A 27,507-nucleotide genomic window follows, 5' to 3' on the forward strand; every position below is an offset into this window, starting at 1 on the left:
AATGGTAACAAGCATTTATAGTGCTTACTTTATTTTCATTTTTAAAAAAAAATCCTTTCCCTTCTTTCTTAGAATTGGCACTAAGTATTCATTCCAAGACAGAAGAGCAGAAACTCTATCAATGCACATTGGGGTTAAGTAACTTGTTCAAGGTGACATAGCTAGGCAGTGTCTTGGGTCAGATTAACAGCCAGGTCCTCCTGACTCCAGGAGGCTCTCTATCCACTTGAACCATCTAGCTGCTATAGTATTTTGTTTATATACACTTTTGAATTTGTCCCTTATAACCACACTGTGAAAGGGGTACCATTATTTTCCTTATTTTACAGATGAGGAAATTGATGCTAAGAAGCATGGGAAAATCCTAGGAGCTAAGATGCTCCTAAAGGTCATACAGCTAGGAAATGTCTGAAGCAGGATTCTAATTCAGTCTTTTGACTCCATATCCTGCTCTCCATTCACTATGCCACCTAGTTCAATAAGAACAACCGTAATAATCATGGTTGACTTTTATAGAGCACTGCGCTTATTTTAAACTTAATATAGTAGCAATTTGGAGTTTTAGAGGTTTTTCACAGAAGGCAGCCAGGCCAATAAGGTGTAAAGAAATACTCATTTATTATGATTCATTGAATTCTCACTAGAGAAGGTTCAAAGCCTTAAATAAGATCTCCAAGGGAAGGGATAAGGAAAGAGAAGATACATCTGGATAAGGAAAGAGAAGATACATCTGCATCTCAATGACTAGTGGAAGCCATCCCATGCCCACAAGAGGTCACCAAAGCTTCAGCACAGTGGTCTGCTGTCCCTAGAAGGAGTAGGGCTGTGTGTCTGCCCTTGCATTTGGCACACCCAGCTTTTGTCATACTCTCCACTTTTCCTCCTAGTATGAGGTATCTGTCGATGTCTATATCCTTCATAGGTAAACAGATTATGGAGTCAGTGAGGATCATGGGTTTTATAGGCCAGTGGTGAATTTGCATTCATTTATATCTCGTTTATTTCCTCCCTGTGATGAGAGGAGTATACTATAAAGTAAAAACAAGTAAAAAGAATGGAAGTTATCAGAAAAGACAAGGAAGCAGCAAGCATTTATTAAGTACCAACTATGTACCGGGCATTCTACTGATCTTTAGAGATATAAAGATCAAAAAGAAATAGGACCTGTCTTCAAGGAGTTTACTATTTCAAGGTTAGAAGAAAGAACATGTCCAGGAGAGAGACAGGCTATGACGAATTAGTTCTATGTGTCTCAGAGAACTGTCCAAACTGAGAAAAATTTCCTAGGCACTTCAGTGTTTAAAAGTGCTGTCTTGATGCTAAACCATAAAATAAAATCTCAATACAGAAATGAGGGATACAATGCCACCTTGACTTTGAGCCATAATTCCTTAAATAGGAAAAGCAGAGTAAAATACGTTAAAAGTCCTCATTTCTTTCACTTCTCAAGAGAATGGCTACATGATCAAAAACTTAGTGGGGAACATTTTAAGAGAAAAACATACACACATAATAATCTTAGAGACAGTACATGAAGATTCTATTAGACCTACCCCTCACAAACATTTCCTAGATTAATTTTATATTCTACAACGAGAGAATTGCTGTTATTGTTGTTCAGTTGTATTTGATTCTTCTGACTGAAGCAAGCAGATTTAAGTGACTTGCCCAAGGTCATACAGTTTGTAAGTATCTGAGGCTAAATTTGAATTTAGGAAGATGAGTCTTCCTGATTCCAGGCCTGGTACTCTTTCCACTGTACCACATAGCTACCCAGGTAGTTATTTCATTCACCTGTATAATAGTCCATAAAATACTGAATACTGGGGAATAAATAGCTGCCCCAGAAGATTATTTAGATTAGTGGATTTTTCTTATGAATTTTGAAATTGGTAAATATTCCCAAATGTGTGTATATTCTCTTTGTTTTTCAGAGACTTCCTTCATATAGGAACTGGAGGTCCCAACACACTGGAAATCAAGAAGAAAATAAAAGCAAAAATAGGAATTCCAAAATTATTCCATGTGAGTATTTTATTAAACAAGGTCTATCCTTGTCCTACAACTGTAATCAGAATATCTAGATCCATTCTAGGAATAAAAGATTTTTAGAGCTAGTCTTTTGATAATGGCTATCATATCACCTTTGAAACTTCTATTCTGTAGATTAATTATCCTGTGTCCCTTGAAGCAATCCGTACATGACCTGGACTCAAGACACTTTCTGGTTATATTCTTCTGGATACTACTTGACCTACCAATGTCTTCTCTAAACTCTGTTGCCTCAAATTAGGCATAATATTCTATATGTGTTCTGATCAAGATTGCACATGGAGGTACTAGCACCTCCTAGTTGCTGGAAGTTAGACTTCCCTTAAAACAGCCAAAGATAGCATTTGATTTTTTTGTCTATAGTATCACTGTGCCAATTCATGTTGAACTTTTACCTGGCAAGATGGTGGTAGGGATCATGTTGGCAGATTGATTCTATTTTTGGTATATGAAAAAATAACAAAAATAATTGAATATTGGCATTAAGACCTAAGAATTTGGACTATCTTGATAACTCATTCACATCAGATCATTATGTGGATGACCTGATCAATAAATATCTATTAAAAACTTACTATTTGCCAAGCCCTCTACTAAGCACATAATGAATATTAACAATAGTTGAAAATATTAGATTGATCAGGTATCCTTCAGAACAGTAGATAATAATTGAGTTACACGAGAATAGATTTTAATAAATTAGTGAAAAATCATTTACTCTTTAGAATGTTCTAACCACTATGCTGAATACTAGAATTAAAAATACAAAACTAAGACACCTTCTGCCTTTGGAAAGTTTGCATTCTAAAAAGGGAAGACATCTTCTAGAGGAGGGTTGGTCAGTTAGCAGTATTCTCATTTGGAAAATAAGAGATGGAGAGTGAAGATATAGGGGGGGTTGATTAATGGGCCCTTTTCAAGAGCAAAGTCTGTATTGATTTGATTATGCTTACAGAGACCCAAAAGGCGAAAAAGGGAGGATAGACAAGGAAACAAGGAGCTAAATTAACAAAAATGGGAGAAAATCAACCATTTATTAATTTATGTAGTGGAACTATGGAAGAAATGTTTACTAATTTATTATAAGGAAACATTAATATATGACCTGATGGATAGAGGGGTTAGTAAAAGGGAATTATTAGGAAGACAAAATATAAAAATTTAATTAAGCTTAATTCATCATGTAGTTGACAAAAAATTTGATTAGAATTTATAAAAGATTTTATTTATGAATAGGAGGAACTGTAGCATGTGGATTGAGCATTTTACTTAAGTCAGGAAGATTGTATTCTAATTATCAAATATTCAAATACTTAGCTGGGTGACCCTAGACAAGTCACTTAAACTCTGTGTGACTGTGTTTTCCCCATCTGTGAAATGCAGGAGTAGCCTTGGACTCAATAACCTCCATCATCCCTTTCAGCTATAAATTTTAATCCTAAATAAAGAAGTGAAATGAGCACTTAAGCAAAGGCCAAAAATGTATTTTAAGGTTGAAAGACTCCATGGAATTCCATTAGCCAGTTTCACGGAGAATATACAATGTCTATTTTTGGAATGATGATAAATGTAATGTTCTGTCCTGATCTTGTTCAATTTTTAGAGTTCGTGCTTATTATAAATGATTTAAAAAAATAATGACCAACTAAATATTTGACTGTGTTGGAGTTTCCAATGGCTTCTCATGTCATAGTGCTATAGAAATCAACATCCTAAAATATTTCCTATAAGTCTTTCCCCTGTTTATTTTCACATTTCAAGCATTTATAGACAAAGAGAGTTTTAGCGCCCTTAAGACAATAGCTCATCTCCCTGTTTTGTATTATGTAGATGACTTTAACAGAGTGCTATTGAAACATGAATTGGAGACCAGCAAAGAGAGTGAGCATGATTCAGAAGAGTCATCTGATGATGACAGTGACACTGATGAGCCGAGCAAATACATCAATGCTTCTTTCATAACTGTATGTATTTAAAAAATCACAATTCTAGCATACTGATATTTTCAACTGTCTCAGCATGTTATCAGAAATATTTATATCAGAAAAAATATCATAAATTTTAGTTAATCTTTTTTTTCACAGTGAATTAAAGCTATAATCTGTGTAATTACATTTTTTTCCTCACTCAAAAATATCCTTTTATTTCCAGGACTTTATTTTAAAAGTTTCTTTACATTTCTTTGACTTCACATCAAAGGTCGTTCTTTTGTTGTGAATGAATGTTTACGGATGTTAAGGGCCTCATAAAGTCCTATAGGTTTTCTTGTCTAGCTCCGGTTGTAAAGAAAACCACTGGAGTGAAAGGAATATGTGTGATTTTCAGAATCCTAGCATAAACTGATAGAATGAAATACAACTTCAGGAAGAAGGAAAAGGTGTAAAAGCATATGGCATAGTGGGTAGAGCAATGGATGGAGAGTCAGGAATACCTGAATTCAATTCTGCTTCATTCACTTATCCGTGTCACTTAACCAATTTTTGCCTTATTTTTTTCAACTGTATAATGAGGATAATAATAGTAGCCACCTCCCCAGGTTGTTGGAGGATTGTAAAGGGCTTAGCTCAGTGTCTGCCACATAGTAGGGACTATATAAATGCTACTGGTTAATATGATCATTATCATCATTTACATTATTACTATCATATATATTGTGATAGGGAGAGGATACATTAAGACAGTTTAGTAGTTTTCTGTTTTTAAACACTCCAAGATTATGGTAAAGGATATAATAGTGTCATGTTAGTTTTGAAAGATCTAGCTCCACACCCATACTAGTTGAATGACCATGAGTTCGAAGTACTCCAAAGTAACTTCCTCAGTTAACTTTCTTACTTGCAGAAGAGCTCCTGATCTCCCTTCATTGGAAGAATTATTCAAAACCAATGAAATTACAGGTAAAGGATTGAAACCAAAAAGATAAAAACTCTCATATACTCACATGCTGACATACATATATAGCCACAAACATAAAAAGAAATCAATTCTAATTAGAGTATCGAGCGAAATAAAGGCACCTTTAAGTTTGAAATTTTCAGGCAAACATCGGCCATATCATTGTCTCACTTCTATATGAACATAAACTAGGGATAGGGACTAGCTCTCTGATTTCATTGATACAGGGAACTTCACAATGAAAGACTTCCTTTTTCTGGTAGAGATCAAGACCTTCTCTGTTAATCTAGGCTTAAAGAGTTGTCTAGGACACTCAGAGATTTTTATTTGCCTAGAGTGCTCCAGTATTATGTATCAGAGATGAGACTTAAACCTGGATCTTCCTGGCTCCAAGTCTAGCTTTCTAGTCATTCTACCATGATTTCTTTCATGTCCTATTTAGCATTAATTTTATATAAAAGCAGGTTTTAGAAAGTCAATTTTAAAGTGATTTAGGTAAAATGTTTCCATTTAACAGGTCTGAAACTATTTGTGGTAGAAATATTTGTTTTTTTATATTTAAAGTTTTTTTCTTTACTAATAAAACGTTTTCATTTAATTTTTATTTGCATGTGAACGTCACATACATTACTGGTCTATGAGCTTTGTATCTTCAATTTCTCTGGAAATATATTTTTAAAACTTAAATTTATTTGTTTGTTACCTTAAAATACCCAGTTAACTCCTTCTCTATCTCTCATCCCTATTAGAGAAGGCATCATTTGACAAAAAAGATATATTTATGTATGCATATATATATATATTCCTTCCTTACAAGTCATTCCTTACACAGTATTTCTGTTGCTTTATATAATGTTCTCTTGATTCTGTTTGTTTCACTCATCATAATTTCATATAGACTTTATGAGGTTTTCCCAAAAATTAACCTGCTCATAACTTCTTACATTGCAGTAGTATTCAAGTTTAGCCATTTCCCAATTGATGGGCATCCTTTCAATTTCTAGTTCTTTGACACCACAAAGAGCTGCTATAAATATTTTGGAACATATAGTTTCTTGTCCTTTTCCCTTAATCATCTTAGGAAATAAACTTAATAGTGGTATTACTGAATCAAAAGGTATACACAGTTTTATAACTTTGAGCATAATTCCAGATTGGTCTCTAAAATGGTTGGATCAGTTCTAATAACAGTGTATATGTTCCTATTTTTCTACATCCTCTACAATATTTGTCATTTTGCCCTTTCTTCATTTTAGACCATCTGATAGGAGTGAGATGATATCAAGGGTTGTTTAATTTGCATTTTTCTCATCAATAATGATTTAGAGCATTTTTATATTGTTATATATAGCTTTGATTTCTTCATCCAAAAACTATTTTTGTCTTTTGACCATTCTTAAATATTTTATAAGGTTCTCTATATTTTAGATATGAAACCTCTATCCTACATACTTTCTATAATTATTTTCCCAACCTAGTGCTAATCTTGGCAACATTATTTTATTTATACAAGAACTTTTAGTATACTCAAAATGATCCATTTTATATCTCACAATGCTTTCTATCTCTGGTTTATTCATAAATGCTCCTCCTATCCATAAATCTGATAAGTAATATGCTCATTGTTCTTTTAATTTGCTTATGATATCACTGAAATATAGCTTTTTTCTTTTGGCAAACTCCTTTTCTAACAGGGACAAAATGTTCCTTTTCTATCATTTCAATATGGCAAAAAACAAAAAAAAAACAAAAAAAAAAACAAAAAAAAAAACTCATATAAGGATTGATTTGGCCAGAAGTCCTCCAAGCACAATCACATTTTAGGAGCCTGTTGACCTATCTAGATTTGCTCAGTGAGAGAATTTGTAGTCAAACCCTTCCTAAATTTTTCATTACTTTTTAAAATTTTTGAGCACATGCAGAAAGGATTTGGCATTCTTAGGGACTGTGGCTCTGTATTCTGCTCCATTTGGGCTTTTCTTGAAGTGGACTAAAATTTAAACTTCTTGATTTAAATGAGTTTGTGGGACTTTTGGGATCAAGAGAATACCTTGTCATTTAAATGATCACTTGGTGTAATTCAAAAGAAGATGCATTTGTTTTACTTAGACTGGGTTGATTTTCCTTTAAGGAAATAAGGAGTCTATTCAGATTTGGCCTCAGTCACTAGCTATGTGACCCTGGACAAGTCTCTTAACCCTGTTTGTCTCAGTTTCTTTAGCTGTAAAATTATCTAGAGAAGGAAATGGCAAACCACTCTAGCAACTTTACCAAGGGAACCTCGAATGGAGTCAAGAAGAGCTAGGCAGGACTAAAACAACTGAACGACTCAAGCTAAATCAGTAACTTTAAAAAGCCGCATATCAACAAATCTTCATTTTCTTGACATTGTGTTTTTTGCATCAATTAAAATTATATTACCAATTACTTGTTTTAAAGAATATTTCTTTAGTATTAACCAAGACATTTTTTTTAAAGACCTATTGGAAACCTGAAGTGATGATTGCCACCCAAGGGCCATTAAAGGAGACAATTTCTGACTTCTGGCAAATGGTCTTTCAAAGAAAAGTCAAAGTTATTGTAATGTTGACAGATCTGAAAGATGGGGATCAGGTTTGTACTCCTCTACTACAATACTCTTTCTGGATGACCATCCACCAAATAAAATGTACTTTATAGGAGGTCTTAAGGGATTCAATATCAACTTTTGCTTTCATGATTTCTACTTTGTATTCACTTTGTGAATGACTCCTAAATATTTCTAGTCCCAAATTTCTATCCCATATATTAAAAAATATTTTATACCTCTTTGTTTTAAACTTAACATGTTTGAAAATAAATTTTCCCAACATCATCTCCTCTTTCTATCACTGCTATCAACAGTATCACCATCCTCTCAGATTAATAACCTGGGTGTCATTGTGTACTCCTCACTTTCTCTCACCCTCTACCCCATATCCAATGTGTGACAAACCTTGCTAACTTTACCTCTCTAGCAACTCTCATATATACCCATTCTCTCCTCTGATACTGCATGCTCTCATCACCTTATCCCTAGACTACAGCAATAGCCTATTGGCTGTTCTCCTTCCCTCAAGACCCTCTCCAGTTTTGTCCATTCTTCATTAAGTTATAAAAGTTCTCTTCTTAAAGTGTTTTTCTGATTTTGTCATATTCCACATTCAACTAACTGCAATGGCTCCCTATTTACCCCAGGGTAAAAAATAAAGCCCTCTACTTGTCTTTTAAAGTCCTTGATAACCTGTCTCTTTTCTATCTTTCCAGTTTACTTACATCTTACTTCCTTCCAAATATACATATATTTTTTATAGATGTCACTATAATCCAATAACACTGACCTCCAGTTTGTTTTCACAAGAGAATGAAGCTTCCTGAATTTTTGCTGGTTCTCCCTGATGCCAGGAATGCTCTCCCTCTTCCATCTCTACCTCCTACTTTCTCTTGCTTTTTTTCCCCAAGTTTCAGCTAAACACCTACATTTTGTGAGAAGCTTTTCCTGAGGAACAACTAGGTAGCGCGATGTATAGAGTGCTAAATTTTCAGTCAGGAGGACTTGGGTTCAAATTTGACTTTGGACACTTGCTAGCTATATGACCCTGGGCAAGTCACCTAACATTTATTTCCTAGTCCTTGCTGCTCTTCTATTTTAGAATTAATACTAATATAGAAGACAAGGGCTTTAAAAATAAAAGACTTTCCTGATCTCCCATAATGCTATTGGCTTTTCCCCTAAATTCTTCTTGTTTTTATTTCATTGTTCTTATGTTGTTTCTCTCATTAGATTGTGAACTTCTTGCATGTGTTTCTCTGTTTTTGTATCCTTCAAGATTAGCTCAGTGCCTGGCACACAACCGATACTTAAATGCTCATTTACTTGATCATTCAAAATATATCCTTTGTTCTTCCCTCCTCAGTGCACTATCCTTTGTAATAAAAAAAAGAAAAGAAAAGAATTCTCTCCAGAAAAACTAATACATAAATTAAGGTTGATAGTATGTACAATGTCCCATATCTTTGGGCATTTGCCTCAGCAAAAGGGTGTTCCTGTGGTCACATAGTCAGTCTGGTTCTACTTGAGTGTCTAATTATTGTAAGGGACCTAGATAAGATAGTTCAGTGAAGTAGAAAGAGGATTACATTTTAGAATCAATGGATATTAGTTCAAATCTTGCCTCTTACACTGTATGGCTTTGTTGACTTAGAGCAAGTTAGTTCAATTTTCTGCATACCAATTTCTTCATTTATAAAACAAGATGATTTGACTAGATGACTAGAATCTAAGATTTCCAACTCTAAATCTCAGATCATAGATACAGATATTTATATGGATATAATTTTAGATTTTTAGACAGTCATTAAGTGATAAATAGTTAGGCACATGCACCCATTATATACATTATGTTATGTTAGAAACTGCATGGGTTAGTTTAACATTGAAAAATTTTAATCACTTCCTACTATGTACTACTTCTTACATGTCGACTCTATGTGCAATTTGGTATCAATCAAAAGGAAAACCTTTTGCAGAGGTAAGGGCCCAAGGTTATGGAACATTGCCTTAACTAACAGTCTTAATTGATGTGTTATTTTGCTGGAGAAATTTTTTCCACTTTTTTATTTTTCATTACAAGGGAGAGTGCACTGTGGAAGGAAGAACAAAGGATATATTTAGAATGAAGGTCAAATCAATGATTATTAATAAGTTCCTGTTGTGTGCCAGGCACTATGTTAAACTTGAGAGATAAAAAGAAAGGCAAAACACACAAGCAAAGTTTACAAGTAAATACTAACTTATATTCTCACAAACCTAGGATGTTTGCGCCCAGTACTGGGGAGAAGGAAAGCAGAAATATGAAGATGTGGAAGTAGAAATAAAAGACATGAACAAATCTTCAGCGTACACCATCCGTGTATTTGAACTGAGACATGCAAAGGTATAAAAATTCCATGAAATGGGGGAGTTCTTTGGGTGGGTTTAATTTACAATTATTTAATTTATTATGAATTCCATAGTAGCCAAAGACTTCTGTAACATTTAGAAATATAATTTATAAAATATTTAAGAAAAAGTGCTTCCGATTATAAAAGTAGATATGGAATAGATCAGTGATGGCAAACCTTTTAGATATGGAGTGCTGAGGTCCCCCCTTCCACCTCCCCACCCCCAGACTGAGTGCTGTGCCCACCCCCACCCCAAAGACCATGCACTGTAACCCTGCCCCCACCATATGTTGGTTATGCCCTGCCCCTCACACAGGGGAGAGAGAAAGTGCTCCCACTGGGCTGCTGAATGGAGGGGCCAGTGTTGTGAAAAAATGTTTTCAGGAACTGTAGAGAGGGAGAGGGGTACAGCTTCACCTGAATCCCTCTGCCTTTCTAATGCAAACTCTGGGGATGGAGAGGTGGGTAGGGAGGGTGGCCAAGTGCCCACAGAGAATGCTCTGTGTGCCATTTTTGGCACCTGTACCATAGGTTTGCCATCACTGGAATAGATGGTTATCAGAATGAAAAGTGTGCTGGGTTGTTATTTGAGTTAATAACATTTCTATGACATCTGGCTTTTAGAGGAAAGATGCCCGAACAGTCTATCAGTATCAATATAACAACTGGAAAGGGGAAGACCTTCCTGCCTATCCCAGAGAATTAATCTCTATGATTAGAAATTTCAAAGAGAAACTTCCAAAGAAACATAGCACTGAAATGCAAAAACATCACAAGACTGCATCTCTTCTTGTTCACTGCAGGTAAGAAAGAATGAGCACTGGATGAAGTCAGGTTTTGCCACATTGATCACCATTATCACAAAATTCAATTAATTTTTATTTATTAAGAAAATGGCATATGTATAATGCAAGGTTTATATAATATTCACTAATCCACTTAAGAAATATTTATCAAATGCATACTATGTACAGTCTAGTATCTTGATGGGTAGTAGGTATAGAAAGAGTTTTTTAAAGGATCTTTTCCAACCTCAAAGAGCTTAAACTAAAAAGGGAAATATAAAATATGAGAGGTAGTTTGATAATCAGTCAATAAACATTTATTAAGTATCTACTATTTACCTAGCATTGTGTTAGGTGTGAGGACACACAATGTGGCAAAAGACAGTCCTTGCACTCAAGGAATAAACGATCTGAAGAGTAACACATGTTCTAGAGCTACTCTCCCAATAACCACTTCCATTGTCAGGTTAAGTTCTCAGATAGAGGTTTCTAGGGGACCTTAAGAAGGAGGAATATAATATATCTTGTAGGGCTATACCACAAAAACCCCCACCACTGTTTTCTCTCCCAGTTGTCAGTTGAGATCAATTAGTAATCCAGATTTAATTAGCTTTTAGAAAGGGTACTTACTAAGATGTTATAGTAAAACTAGTTGGTACAAAATATTGTACCCCAAAAGTCTGTGGTATACTCTCTCATCACTACTGACAGAGCACAGGAGAACAAGGTTCATGCTTAGAGAGTATATGTGTTAAAGAGCAAAATCTCTTTAACACAGTTCTGAAATTTCCTTTTTTTTTCATATTCTAGGTCCTCTTTGTGGATTAATTCACTGTAGCTTATCTTCATCAACCAAATTTTCATGTTCTCCTTATACTCAAATAAATTATATTTGTCTTATAACCATAGGAAGGTACTATTATTCATATATCCTAAGATATTAACGTTAAAAAAGGATCTAATTATTCACTTTTTTGTCTCCAAATCACCATGTTCTACTTCATCCTCTGCTTTGCAACCCCGGACTTTTTTCTTTAGCCTATGATTGCTAATCTCTCAACTTTTTCTCAGTCCATCATGATTAAACTGGTTACACTTCTTCCTTTCTCCATCTTTACTCCTTGGCTGCCAACTAATTTAACTCTTCATTAGCCTCGTCTCTTGAGTCCCTTGCTCTTTTATTATATTGCTGATCTTCCTCTGCTAAGCCTTAGCCTTGTATTACTTCCACCAACAACTGCCTTCATTGCTACTGAAGCTGTAAGAAGCTGCAGAAAATTAAAAAATATTTTATACCTTTTTGTTTTAAACTTAACATGTTTGAAAATAAATTTTCCCAACATCATCTCCTCTTTCTATCACTGCTATCAACAGTATCATCATCCTCTCAGATTAATAACCTGGGTGTCATTGTGTACTCCTCACTTTCTCTCACCCTTTACCCCATATCCAATGTGTGACCAAGACAGATTTTTTTTCTTTTTGAAAGGGAGATAATTATTTTATTTTAATTTTGCATTATATTTTATTTTTAACATTCATTTTATGTTTTGAGTTCAAAATTTTGTCCCTCTTTCTAGCCCCCCACTTTTTGAGAAAATAAGCAATATATCAATTACACAAGCAAAATCATGCAAGTCATATCTGATATTAATCATATTGTGAAAAAAGCAAGAAAAGTAAAGTGATAAATGTATGCTTCAGTCTGTACTGAGTTCATCAGTTCTCTTTCTAGAAGTGGATAGTGTTTTTCATAATGAGTCCTTCAGAATTGTCTTGGATCATTGTATTGATCAGATTAGCAACAGTTCATCATCATTACATTATTGTTACTCTGAACAATAATCTGGTTCTGCTCTCTTCACTTTGCATCAATTCATATAGGTCTTTCCAGGTTTTCCTAAAACCATTCCCTTCATCATTTCTTAGAGCATAATAGTATTCCATCAAAATCATATACTACAACTTGTTCAACCATTCCCCAATTGATGAGTATCCTTTAATTTCCAATTTTGTGCCACCAAAAAAAGAGCTGCTATAAATATTTTTGCATATATATATATATATATATATATATGTCCTTTTCCTTTGTCTTTGTGGTAAAGGCCTATTACTATGTTAAAGGCATTGTTCCAAATTTTTCAAAATGGTTGGACTATTCCACAACTCTACTAACTTAGAGCATTAGTGTCCCTATTTTTCCATATCCCCTCAGGCATTTGCCACTTTCCTTTTCTGTCATGTTAGCCAATCTGATATGTATGGGGTAACACCTCAGAGCTGTTTTAATTTTTATTTCTTTAATCAATAGTGATTTAGAGTATTTCCCCACATGACTAGATAGCTTTGCCTTTTTAAAAGAAAACCGTCTGTTCATATCCTTTGGCATTTATCATTTGAGGAATTTGGCTCAGTTCCCTATGTATTTGAGAGATGAAGCTTTTATAAGCAAAATTTGCACGCGCACGCGCACACACACACACACACACACATATATATGCACGCGTGCACACACACACACACACACATATATATTCTTTCCTCTTTGAACTTATTTCTATGAAAGTCAGGATTGAGCAATGCCTGCCAGCTCCCAAACCTCATTTCCCCCTCCATTGTAAAATTTTTCTTTGTGTACCTCTTTTATGTAAGATAATTTTACCCATTTTTCTTTCCTTCCACTTTCTCCCCAGGAATCCCTCTTTCTTACATTGTCATTGAAAAAAAAATCTTTCCACCACAATTGACTCACACTGATGCCCTCTGGCTATGTAGGGACTCCTTCTAACTGTTCTAATAATGTTGCAATTCTTAGGTGTTACATATATCATTTTCCACGTTGGAATGTAACCATTTTAACCTTGTTAAGTATCTTAAGATTTTTCCTTCCTGTTATTCTTTTTATGCTTCTCTTGATTCTTGTATCTGAAGGTCAAATTTTCAATTCATCTCTTGTCTTTTTAGCAGGAATGCTTGATCTCTCTGAAGCCTTTGCCACTGTCAACAATTCTCTTTTCTTTGATATTGTCTTCCCTTTTGGTTTCTGGGATGACTTTCTTCAGATTCTCCTTTTGCCTGTCTGATTATTCCTCACTTTCCTTTATGAGGTATTCATCTAGATCATGCTCACTGTTATAAGTACCCCTCAGAGTTTTGTCTTATACCCTCTCCTTTTCTTTCCCTATACCTTTCGCCTGATAATCTCATCAGCCCCCATGGATACAATTATTATCTCTATGGTTGATAATTCTCATATCTACTTGTTTAACTTTAATCTCTCTCCTGACCTCTTATCTTATTACCTGACTCTTATCTCCAACTGCTTATTGGACATTTTGTGCCAAATGTCTCAACCTTCTCAATTTCAACATGTCCAAAACTGAGATCATTATCTTTCCCATCCTTAATCATATTATGATTGAGCATCCCATCATTGCCTAGTCACCAAGACTCTCAACCAAATTATGATCCTCAATGCTTCACTCTTTCATTCCCCATATCCAAAATATTATTAAGTCCTTTTGATTCTACTTTCACATCATCTTTAACATATAGTTCCTTCCCTCCTCTAACACTGCTACCACCTTAATATAGGCCTTCATCACCTCATTTAAAACTTTTGTAATAATCCAATGGTTAGTCTTCATGTCTTAAACTTCTCCATACTTCTGTTCATCCCTCCACTCCAGTTAAAGAGATATCCCTTAAATATACTCCTATGTGGGGCAGCTGGGTAGCTCAGTGGATTGAGAGTCAGGCCTAGAGATGGGAGGTACTGGGTTTAAATCTGACCTCAAATACTACCTAGCTGTGTGACCCTGGGCAAGTCACTGAACCCCCATTGCCTAGCCCTTACTGCTCTTCTGCCTTGGAACTACTACACAGTATTGATTCTAAGATGGAAGGCAAGAGTTTAAAAAAAATAGTCCTATGTCACCCCTCCACACCACATTCAATAAGCTCCGGTACTTCTTATTACTCCCTAGGTTCAAATATAAAATCCTTTGATGTTCAAAGTCATTCATTCGTAACTTGGCCTCTTCTTGCTTTCCAGACTTCTAATCCTTACTTCTTCCTGTCTCCCCTATGTACTCTGAGATTTAGTGACACTGGTTCTTGCTTTTCTTGAAAAACACATCCCTTCTGGTTCCATTCATTTCCCTGGCTATCCTCCATTCCTTGAATTCTCTCCCTCTCCATCTCTACCGCCAATTTTCATTAGATCTCAGCTAAAACCCTACTTTCTGCAAAAAGCATTTCCTAAGGTCCTTTAATGAGAGTACCTCACCTCTGCTGATTATCTCCCATTTATCCTGCATATATCTTGTCTCTTCGAAGTTTTTCCATGTCATTTTCTCCATTAGACTGCAAGCTCCTTGATATCCGGGCCTTATTTTCTTATCTGTGTTTTCCAGGATTTAATGTAGTAACAAGCACAAATTGGGCACTAAATGAATGCTTATTGACTAGGATTTAATAAAGACTGTCTCTAATTCTTTAATTCTTCATATCCAAATCAGTGAAGTATACTGTGTTCTCTATTCACCCATTCACTCCAGTATTGGAGAGCATATCACAATCAGAAAAACAATAACTAGTCTCAGAATTCTGAGTCAGGCTAACCACTTCCTTCATTGTTTCTCTTAGAATTCTGAGCAGAAGTAAGCTTGAGACAACTGAACTCTCACATTGATTGTTGTAATCTAAATCAGCAGCTGCAATTCTCAGAAGTAGACTCATGCTTCTTATACAGGAAGCACAATTATTATAGGAGGTGGAAGTAATCAAACCTGACTGGTACTATTGGGGAAGAGGCTAAAGGAGGCTTTGAAGTTTCTATTTTCCCAACCCCTCAATGCCATGACAGATTATTAGGTTTAGAAAGGACCAAAAGTTGTGTCTAATTCCCTTATTTTATAGAGGAGAAAATGTGCTTAACCTTAAAGTAGGGGCAATAATCCCACTGGTCCAGCTATCTATCAGCCAGGTTGCTGAAATTTGACATTTGGGGGTCTGCCCAAAACTTACTTGTTGGTCTTTCTCAATTACTTATTGACCTCTACCCTCAAAATTCAAGATAAACACTAATAAGTAAAAGAAGTCTTGTTATGTTTTCATGGCATCTTCTGATCTCAAATCACTCGCTCTTGAAAGGTCATCCCAATGTCTTCCTTCAGGAGAAATAGAGACCTGAGATTGTTCTAGTCTGTGATGGGTTGTATCAGGCCCTTGTATCAGTGCTGTCTTCTTTCTCTTTCTTGGGAGTCAGCTTGAGGTCTCTGGGGCACTAGGAAAACACCTCCCCAAGATCAGAGGCAGACTTCCCTCTCTACTGCTAGGAAACCCCTAGTTTGAGTTTCATCAGCCACAGAACACATTTGTTCTCTTCTTGGAGGCCAACTCATAACCATACTGCTTCCCTATCATCTTCCCCATAGAAGAAAACAAGAGATCTTGTTTTCTTCTATGGGGATGTCTATATTTCCTAGCTTAGGACAAAAACAAAGATGTCTATATTTCCTAGCTTAGGACAAAGCTCCATTCATTCCATCATGTTATAACTTTACTCACAACAGTAAAGTATGAAAGCAAGGTATTTTGCTGAAAAGGAAAAAGATGGTTTGTGGCTGGAGGAAAGAGGTTTAGACAGTCCCTATAGGAAATGTTTTACAGAGCCAGTTAGTGATGAATGAAAAGGAGTCCTTCACCTTCATGAGGTCCTTGCTGAAGTTATAGGATATGAATTTAGGGTAGATACAATCAACTGAATTTTCATGAATTATTACAGGAATGCTTTAGTAATGGAGAAGGACAGAGAGTGAAAATTTTTGGGGTGACCCAGGTCTGGGGATTAGTGGTGGAATAACAGTGGAAGTATACAAGGAAAACCAAAGGATAATGTTTTGTCCTAAAGATAAAAGTCATGTCAGGATACATATTAAAGGAGAATCTTTATGACTACAAAGAAATCATTTTGTTAAAAAAGACTACACATATTTGTCACTAAACTTCCTCCATTAAGTCTGGTGGTTCTTCTCTAGATTATGATAGAGTTTTTCCCTTTTGGGGAAAAAGTTTACTGTGCCTCCCTTACTGCAGATCTTCAGAAAAGTTTGGCAAACACTTGAGCTAGCCTGACCCATATAATAATTTCTTCTGGTAGTTTTTTTCCCAACCAAATTTGTCATGAGGCATATCTTTGTATTTGGCAGTCCTTTACAACTATAAAAACAAATGATTGTTTCTTTTAGCTGAGAAAAATACATTGACTGTTAATATGATCACAAATCGTTTTAAAAATATAATTTATTTTAGAAAATATTTCTTAGTGTTGACAGAGCCACATTGCTAAAATGTGATCTAAATTACGGACTCTGGCAATGTCATTCCCAAGACATTCTCTCTCTCTTTCAAACTAATTTAAGTTGCTTTTTTCATTTTTTGCAGGGATGGGTCACAACAAACAGGAATGTTTTGCGCTCTGTTAAATCTTTTGGATTGTGCAGACACAGAAGATGTAATAGATGTTTTTCAAGTTGTGAAATCTCTGCGCAGAGCCAGGCCAGAAATGGTTTCATCCTTTGTAAGTAAATCCTGTGAGAAATTTGAACACGAATTTTTTTTCCTTCTGTTTCAACAGTTCTTTTCTCTTTGGCTTTCTTTTTTGCATAGTAGGGGTTCTTTACCTGGAATGTATGTACCCCTGAGGTAGATTTCAATGGCTCTATGAAAGGATGCAGAAAAAAATCATTATTTTTACTAACCTCTAACTGAAAATTAGCATTTCCTGCAATTATGAATGTAGACAAAAAACCTTATTCTAAGAAGGGGTCGAATGCCTTCACCAGACTGCCAAAGGTATTTATTTCACAAAAAAGGTTAAGAAGCTATGCTATGGAGAAACTAGATCAATAATTGTGCCTAGGTCAATAATAAAAAACTAATACATATACTAAGTATATTGATATTATATATAATATATATTTTTAAAAGTATATATATGCCTTTTTACTTAGACATGTTTTACATGCACATATTTTTATATATAAGCTTAAAATTTAAGTGTTTGTAAACTATACTAAGACTCTTTGGGGCACCCTATGTATATATGTATGTATGATTATACATGTGTTTAGAAGAAGAGAAGGGGTGGGGTTAGGATTTATATATAAAGAATATTTATTTAAGTGGAAATTCACCACATTGTTAAATCAATAATAAACTAATTTTAGGACTTCCATAATTTATTTTGGATTTTGAGAGAAAATATGATATTTTTAGAGTTTGATCCTTGACATATAATAGAACCTCCCTATAATGCTATTATAGAAATCTGTGCTGAGACACTGACTTAAGCTAATTGCTTTGTAATAAGGTGCTTTTAGCACTTCAAAACATACTTGTACTTTCCTTAATACTGCCCTATAACCAGGAATATTCTAGTAAGACCATGCATACAAACTTGCAGAGGATCCTTACACATAAAAGAGATTTATAATGTAGGACATAAATTAATATCTAGCTACTCCAAGTATTAATTGTATAATGTTTATTAATAATCACTTGAACTAGAAGGAATAAAAAGGAAATAGAAGTAAAAAATCCTAATTATTAACAAAATTAAGACTACGTGATTAAGTTCTCCTTGCCTATCTAAAAATCCTGCTCCACCAAAGCCCTGACATGAAGACAAGAGAGCAAGAGGCGGGGTTACACTAAATTTATATCCTCCCAATGTCAGCATGTAATGTGAGGAGAGTGGGGTGCTGGGAATTGTAGTTTTTAGAGTAACAGATTCTAATTACACAACAAGCAGCCAAATAATACCTCAACCTAAGTGCATACTAGGTGTCAGCTCTGTGCTAAGCCCTGGGGATATAAAGAAAGGTAAAAGATAGGCCCTGATGTCAACTAGCTTACAGTCTAACATATTTTGGTTTTATATCCAATCACTTTCAAGTAATTAGAGGCAGCTAGATGGTACAGTAGATAAAGGGCTGGACCTTGAGGAAGGAAAATCCAAGTTGAAATCTTCCTTCAGATACTTAACTAGATATGTGACCTTTCCCTTCCCTTCCCTTCCCTTCCCTTCCCTTCCCTTCCCTTCCCTTCCCTTCCCTTCCCTTCCCTTCCCTTCCCTTCCCTTCCCTTCCCTTCCCTTCCCTTCCCTTCCCTTCCCTTCCCTTCCCTTCCCTTCCCTTCCCTTCCCTTCCCTTCCCTTCCCTTCCCTTCCCTTCCCTTCCCTTCCCTTCCCTTCCCTTCCCTTCCCTTCCCTTCCCTTCCCTTCCCTTCCCTTCCCTTCCCTTCCCTTCCCTTCCCTTCCCTTCCCTTCCCTTCCCTTCCCTTCCCTTCCCTTCCCTTCCCTTCCCTTCCCTTCCCTTCCCTTCCCTTCCCTTCCCTTCCCTTCCCTTCCCTTCCCTTCCCTTCCCTTCCCTTCCCTTCCCTTCCCTTCCCTTCCCTTCCCTTCCCTTCCCTTCCCTTCCCTTCCCTTCCCTTCCCTTCCNCCCTTCCTTTCTCCTTCCCTTTCCTTTTCCTTTCTCTTCCCTTCTCCTTCCCTTCCCCTTCCCCTTCCTTTTCCTTCCCTTCTCCTTCCCTTCCCCTTCCTTCTCCTTCTCCTTCCCTTCTCTTACCTCCCTTTCCTTTCCTTTCCCTTCCCTAAAAACTCTTCCATAGTGTGTTCCCTTTCTTGAAACAGTTAAGCAAAAGACTTTCAAATAATGACTGTAACATTCTGTACCTACAGTGCCCTACTTCTCTGCCAGACAAGTGTATTCCAGAAGCAGGCATCTAGAACCATTATGGATTATTGCATTTTATTTGACCTCTTTGGTCCCCTACTATCATCTCCAATTGCATCATCGAAGTTGTATAGAGTGTTCTCTTAGATTTGTTTTCTTTAGCATCAGTTGACATGATTTGTTCCATGTTTCTCTGATTTCTTTAGAGCAGTCATTCTTGATAGTACAATAACATTCCATTACATTCATACCAGAAATCTCAACTTTTGAAGTAGTTCTGAACCCAAGCAGTTCAGGAGGGTCTTCCTACTCCTCATGTAACTTTCAGCTTATGTGACTTCTAGCTGCTTATTAGTGGTATCTCCCATCAATTTATGTTGTACCAAAATAATTGCACTGTCTTTTTATCCATTTTTTTCTTCTTTCCTTTTTTAAAAAAAGGAACAATACCAATTCCTGTATGATGTCATTGCCAACACCTACCCTGCCCAGAATGGAGAAGTAAAGAAAAGTAGTCGCCAAGAAGATAAAATCGAATTTGACAATGAAGTGGACATACCAAATCAGGTTGCTAACTGTGTTAGTTCATCTGTCGATCTGGATAAGCCCCAAGACAAAAGCAGAAAGGCTGAAGAGCCCAAGAACACAGATGGTACTAAAGAGACAGAAAGCTCTTCAAATGGTCCCACAAGTACAACCTTAACAGAAAGTACTTAAGGAAGTCCATGGATTTAAGGCATTGGCAATTAAGCCTTTGACTTCCTTTGAAGGTTTTTTTGAAGTCTATGGATCCATGGAATCTAGGAAACTAGGGACCCTAGTATTTTTTAATCCTTGTGAAAGTTATTTTATATATTTTTATGAAATTCTGTGTATAGTTCAGTGGTCATTCAAAACATTTTCTACTATTCACCCAGTTGTTTGCTTTGTCAGTTTTTGTTGGGTTCTCTTTTGTTTTAAAGAGACAGAAAGGAAAAACTCTCTTAGAGGAGAGTAATTTAACTCTCTTGGATTACTGCAGTGGAAAACCCCATCTTACTCAGGTTTGTTATTTAGTTTTGGATGCATCATTTTATCAGTTAAAACTGGTTTGGAGCATATATTTTGAAATGAAAATGAGTACATTTTCCAGAGCGACCTCAAGATGTCCCCATTGTTCTATGTAAACTAATTTTGAAGTTCAACAGTTGATTCCTAGAAGTGGCCATCTAAAAGCAGTAGTGTATGTTTGTGTAAAGCTTATTAAGGAAATACACTGTATTGAGTCTTGGCAATCCTATACACCAGGTGTTAGTATTTAGTCCACTCTTTTTCCATGCTTATTTAACCTAATTTAAACAGGGTTAACAAATGGACATATTTTGCTGTCTCCATGTAGTGTATACAATTCATCTGATATAAACCACTTTCTGTTTATAGGATTTGGAATTAATTACTTAGTATATTTACATATCCTATGCCACCCCCACACCCCAAGTCTTTTGTTGTTTGTTACAATTGAAGTCAAATAAACATCATTTAAGAGAGACAAATTCAATCATTACACACATAGAATGGGAAAACTGGAACTGCTCAAATTCATTTGTGCAAAATATTTATTCCTGAAAGGATTTTCCAAGAAATTCTGTATTTAGTTTATCAATGAAGCCCAGCCCAGACTACTTGCCTGTGTTTATCTTATTGAATGCCAGTAGTTCAGTATCAAAACATTTACTTCAAATCTTTCAAATGTTGTTTTTTAAATATCAAATGAAATCATTGCCAATTTTTAGAATGAAACCAACATTCTATTTTGTGTACATAATTGAGTTATACATCCCGATAAATGAAAAATGACATGTGATATATCACAAATGTCATACATAATAAAACATACCAATGCAAATGCAATTAAATACAAGCAAAGGATATTGCAGACCTCAAGTGCCCATAAATATAATTTTCAACATTCTTGTTGTTGTTGTTGTTGTTGTTGTTGTTGTTCATAATAGAGACCTAAAAGTCCTTGACATTTCACTTTAGAACCTTTGAAACCAGGAATAACAGGTATATCTACTTACGAAGAACTCTGGTGAGGGAAGGTCATTTTCATTGGTCGTATATTGTAGTCATGTTGGCCATAAACTTAAGACTTACTGTGATTTTTATGTTCCCAGATTGTCCAGCTTCCATTGCTTTTCATTCTCTCCATATATTCAATGCTATTCCACAAACATTTAAATGCCTACTATATGCCAGGTACTGTGCCACGTTTATCATGTTCACCAGCATAAGGCTTTTTATTATTATTATTTCTGTTAATATTATTATTTGCCCTTTTTGACAAAGGAAAAAATGTCTGAAGGCACCTTAAGAAGGATTTTAATAGCAAGTTAGGATTTGGGAAAGCAAATTTTGGAAACCTCCTCAGTAGTTTGTGCCAGGTCTATCATTTATCACATCAGGTTGGATCCATTGCAATGATTGTAATACCATTTGGTGCCTCAATTTCTTCATCTGTTCCTTGAGCTAATAGGTTCCAGAGAGTTCGTGTAAAATACTGTCTAGTCCTCAAAATATCGGAGATTTGTGGTTTTCATAGTTGGGTCTATGTTCCATGACTGCTCTCTAATTAGTAGTTTGCTACACTAGTTCAAACACACAAAACCAAAATTGCTTTTCTCTGTAATTCAGCATGTGCATTTCTCATTGTGATTTAAATCTGTGCTACAAATCATAAAATAAAGATTATTTTTTAAAAAATTCACAAGAATGGTTATTTAGCCAATTGAAACTGCCATAAGACTTTTCAATCTCTTCACTGGATTAGGGGAAGAATAAGGTAAGTGGTTCCTTGTGAATAGTCATTGTCATTGACAATGAAATTGTATTACAGATATATGTTGTTTTCCTCCCTAAAGCTAATAAAGTGAAATAGAGAGAGTATGACCCTGGGCAAGTCACTTAACACCATTTGTCTAGCCTTTGTCCTTCTGTCTTAAGAGTTGCTACTATGTAAGTGGAATTTTGTGTCTCAGGACTTCATTTCCCAGCACCCCACTCTCCTTCTGCCATAGGCAGGATGTGGATTTCTGGGTAGCTCCGCCTCTCGGGAGCGAGGCTTCGGGTCAGGGTTATTTTGCTGGGGCTGGTGCGAGGTAGGCAAATGGATCCCTGGATCTTGTCTCTGCTCTTACCTTAAAGTTTTTTGTTTGTTTTTTAACGCTACTAAGATAGGAAATAAGGTTTAAAAAAAAAAGTGAACGGAGAGACCTTTAGAATAAGGGTGTACACACACACACACACACACACACACACACACACACACACACACACACACACGGCTTTTACAGGATTATATCATACCTCTAGAACTGTACAGGATTCCAGAACCCATCTAAACCCCCTCATTTTACAGATAAGGAAACTGGGGTCCTAAATGCCTTGCCATATATTTCATAGGGAGTAAGTACTAGAGGTATGATTTCAAACCAGGTCTTTTGAGACCAGTGCTCTGTTCACTTTTAGTGAAAGTTGGCTCGTATATAGGGAGCTGGCTTCAAAGCCAAGAAGACCTTCTTTCAAGTCCTACCACAGGCACATTCTGGTTAGATAACTTTGAACAAGCACCTTAACCTTTCAGTGTGACTTCCTAAGAAACTCTCTAAGATGATAAGGTATTGCCAGATGTTGACTGAAGGAGCTTCCCTATGGGGATGCAGGGGGCAAGATGGGTCTCTATTTCAGTGAAATCACAAGTCCAGTTCCTGTCTTTATCCCTTTCAGCTCTGACATAAATCCTTTCCAGACGTGAAAATCACTAGTGGTCCTAGACTACCAAGGTCAAATCTTTTAAGGAAAGATTCGGCTTTAGAGTTTGACCCTTGTGAATAAATACCTATAGCCCTTTCACCTTTACTATGGACCAAAGGATCAAGGACCTTACAAGGCTCTAGTGCAACCCCCTTTTTAAGAAAAGAGAAAACTGAGGCCCGATGAAGTTCAAGTGATTTATGTTGTATTGACAATAAAAGCCTGAGCTTTTTTTTTTTTTTTTTTTTTTTTTTTTTTTAGACCCCTTACTTTCTGTTCTAGTGACAATTCTAAGACAGAAGGGCAAGGGTTAGGCAAAAGGTGTTGAGTTAAGTGATTTGTCCAGGGGCGCACAGGTAGGAAGTATCTGAGGTCATATTTGAACCCAGTTCCTCCAGCCTCCAGGACAAGTACTCTATCTACTGTGCCACCTAGTTGTCCCCATAATAATAGTCTGAGTTTTGCTTAATGGTTCTGACTTAATTGTCTTTATCTCTAGCCCCAGAATGCATATGTCAGTGCCTAAAGGGGTTTGCTCAGGTAACTGTGTCAGTGGCATTAATCCCTCCAGGCAATGAGATCACTTGGGCAATTTCCTCCACAGACCTGAGACTACCAGAAGGAAGCAAAGTCAGGCCAAAGTAAATCTACACTGACTGCACTGTCTTTGTGTGGTTATTATTTATCTTATATAATTAGAGTCCCTCCAAAAGGGAGTAACCACAAGCATACCAAAATGGCATTCTCTAGTCAATAATAACTTGCAACATAGACTTTAAGCATTCTTTGTCTCTGTTTAGAGCTGGTCTTCCAGTTTTGCCGTATTATCCACAATTGCCTTTCATGCTCTGTTCTAGCTAAATTGGACTATTTGCTCTCCCTTGTGTTTTCATTATAGTTTCCAATATTGAATATTGAGTCAGAAGACATAGATTTGGCATCATAAGACTTGGGTTCTAAGCAAGACTTTACTACTTATAGTATCTCTATGACACTGGGCAAATGATTTGATTCTTTGAGCCTTTCATCATCCCCCTATAAAATAAGAGTAGATTAGATAAGTAATGTAAAAAGTTGTTGAGTGTGCTCTCCTTTCCTCATCCCATAGCATTTATTTACTTATTTGTGGTGCAGAAGATTGAATTCAAATTTGGCCATATTCTCACTTGTGTGTCCCTAGGCAAGTGACTTGATCTCTGTTTGCCTCAGCATTTTTATCCATAAAATGGAGATAATAATGCGACATATTTCCAGAGTTATTATGAGGATGAAATGAGATACTATCTAGGAAGCATTTTGCAAACCTTGAAGTGCAATATAAATGCCAGTCATTATTATTACTTTATTTGTTATGCATATTGTAATATACAAAAAATTTAAAGAAAGTGAGACGAAGATGACATCATATATGATCTTAGAGGCAAATAGGGTACTACTGGAGTATATACATTTGAGTTAGGGAGTGACTTCTCAGCCCTAGGATTTAGGAAAATCACTTTGGCAGGTGTGTCTAATAGAGACTTGAGACAGAGAGACAATTTTTAGAGGGCTCTTGTCCAGGTGAAAAGTGATGAGAGTCCTAATTGAAGTGATGGATATGATGTATGAAGGAGATAAGTTAAGAAATTGAAGATGATACCTACACTGTGAGCCTCTATAATTGGGAAGATGGTGATGATCTTAATAATAACAGGGAATTTTAGAAGGTGAGGTTTGGAAGGAAAGATAATCATGTAACATGAGGGGGCAGCTGGGCTGCTCAATGGATTGAGAGGCAGGCACAGAGACAGGAGGTCCTGGGTTCATATCTGCTCTCACACTTCCTGGCTCTGTGACCCTGGGCAAGTTACTTAACTCTCATTGTCTAGCTCTTACTGCTCTTCTGCCTCAGAGCCAATACACAGTATTGGTTCCAAGACAAAAGGTAAGGGTTTATAAAAAAAAAAAAAGATAATGTAACCTATGATGTAGAGCAGAATCTATCCATGTTTATTCGTCCTGAGTGACTTTCAAAAGAAAGAGGGTAAATAAGAGGGAGTGGTGCTGTATATTAAGAAGGAATACTCATATCCACCATGATAGAAGAAATTAATGGAATCTGAATGTTGAAGAAAGCATGCCATTTCTTCACTTTATTTCCTCCATAAATTTTTCTTTAGTATAAGTAATATGGATCATCATTCACGGCATGACTAACATGAAATTATATATTGCATGATGGTACATGTAGTAACCTATATATTATCTGCCCTCTTGGGGAAGAAGGTGTGGTGAGAAAGAGGGACAAAACATGGTTTGCAAAATTTCAGAAAATTACTCTTAAACTTGTATCTGCTTGTAATCTGGAAAAATGTAAAAAATAAAACATTCATTATCCAAAAGAGAAAAAGAGAGAGAGACAGAGAAGATAAAGAGTGAGGAAAATAAAAGAAACCACAGTGGGAAGCATGACAGAATATTTGCATAAAAAGAGAAATAAATAATTTCATCATTGCAATATACAATAGACAACCATTACAGAAAGAGGAAATAGATAAGAAATTTTGGGAAAAGATGATGTCTGGTAGAGAGGCATAATTGTGGCTGTAACCTTAATTATCCAATTATCTGTTGGAGCTCTCTCTGACAAAAGCAGAGAAGGTAATAACTTCTTGATTCACCTTAGTGATAATTTCATCCTTCAAAAGGTGGAGGAATCAACAAGAGATATTTTATTCTGAATCTGATTCATACTAACAAAGAACTAGTTTCTAGGAGGGAGAGATGGGAACTTGGAAGGGAAATGATTATATACTAGTCTTTGTGATAGAAAAGCAGAGGAAATCTGAGCATAGTCTGAAAAGCACTTTAAATTTTGGGAAAGCATAAAGAGTTCACAGGAAAGATAGTGAAGATCCCAGGGAGTAAAACGTTACCTTCTGTCTCTGCCTCAAGGTTTTAAGATTTGGACTGAAATGTTTGTCTTTTTAGTTAGTCAGTCAATCAGTAAACACTTATTAAACATTAACTGTATATCGGGGCACTGTGCTAACTCCTGGTAGGTGGGTGGTAGTTAAAGATGGGTTGCCCCCTTCACAGGAGCCACCTCTCCAGGTGATGACTGAGGACTGGGCTAGATGCAGTCCTGTTAGACTGGGATGGGTGCCTCATTCCCAAGGTTATTGTGTATCTGCCTGTTGGTGGTATTCAGCATTTGTTGCTGGTGTTGATGAAGTTAGAGACTTTTTCCACAACGATTTCACTCTTCATTGACTACTGTGGAGGCTAGGTTGGAAGCATGTCTAGTGGTTTGGAGGATATTGCTATTTTCTAAGACTCCTGGGTTCAGGGCCCTACACTGAGGTTATAAAGGTTCAGAGGTAGATGCTTATCAAGGCAATGGTTGAGGTTCAACTAGTCTGGTATGTACCATCTCCCATCTCCCTTTTAAAGAATCATTCTTCAACCAGACTGATTTGCCTGCCCTGTAAGCAACAATTGGTTTGTAGACTATAAGCATTGGGCTGAATCTAAGAAGATGAAATTCAGTAAGGAAAAAGGTAAATGCTTGTACTTGAACATCAAATCTCAACACTTTGCCAGTGTATGATCTAGGATTTTAATGGTCAAAAAGTTCAATAGGAGAGAGCAGTCTATGTGGCAGCCAAAAAAGCCAAAAGTCAGTGATGTGCTGAGAGGGGCATTGCTTCCAGAAATATGATAATGATAAAACCTTCTGTCTTCTGCTCTTGTCAGATCTTTTCTGAAGCATCATGATTATATTTGGATACTATGACAGACCTTTAAGAATACTGAAACTGTAGAATATACAGAGGGCATTCATTAGGCAAGAGATGGACCTTGCTTGCATGCTGAGAGCCAGTTAAAGGAACTGGTCATGTTTTACCCAGAAAAGGGAAAACCCAGGTGGCCATCAAAACTGAGCTGGCCTGTCTAGGAGGGAATGGAATTGTTCCATTTGGCTCCATTTGAGAGAATTCCTTGAATGAGGGGTAGGAGTTTCAAAGAACTTGTCATTAGGAAAACTTTCTAATTTTTGGAACTGCTCAAAAGTGGAATGGGCTGCCTCTAGAGGTGGTGGGTTCCCCATCTTTGGAAATCTTCAAGCAGAGCCTAGCAACCACTTGTCAGATTTGTCATAAGATTCCTTTTCTGTCTTCCTTTCTCAAAATAGGAGCTTCAGTCTCAGGATAGAATCCCAGATTGAAAACTGAAAAGATCCTTGTTGGTCATCTAGTTAAACTCACTCATTTTATATGTGAGGAAACAGACCCAGAAAAATG

At 36.2% G+C, this 27,507-nt stretch overlaps 1 protein-coding gene across 1 annotated transcript in view; it reads left to right on the forward strand.

Moving 5' to 3' along the window:
• The window catches only part of PTPRC (protein tyrosine phosphatase receptor type C), a 140,804-nt gene extending 120,655 nt beyond the window's left edge, over positions 1-20,149 (forward strand). Inside the window, exons 26-32 of the mRNA XM_044674914.1 lie at positions 1,935-2,025; positions 3,883-4,016; positions 7,426-7,560; positions 9,780-9,902; positions 10,534-10,712; positions 17,142-17,277; positions 19,874-20,149. Of these exons, the coding sequence (XP_044530849.1) occupies positions 1,935-2,025; positions 3,883-4,016; positions 7,426-7,560; positions 9,780-9,902; positions 10,534-10,712; positions 17,142-17,277; positions 19,874-20,149 (1,074 nt within the window). The remainder of the gene's footprint in view (positions 1-1,934; positions 2,026-3,882; positions 4,017-7,425; positions 7,561-9,779; positions 9,903-10,533; positions 10,713-17,141; positions 17,278-19,873) is intronic.
• Positions 20,150-27,507: the final 7,358 nt, after the last annotated feature.

This window comes from Gracilinanus agilis, chromosome 4 (assembly GCF_016433145.1).
Source record: "Gracilinanus agilis isolate LMUSP501 chromosome 4, AgileGrace, whole genome shotgun sequence".
NCBI lineage: Eukaryota > Metazoa > Chordata > Mammalia > Didelphimorphia > Didelphidae > Gracilinanus > Gracilinanus agilis.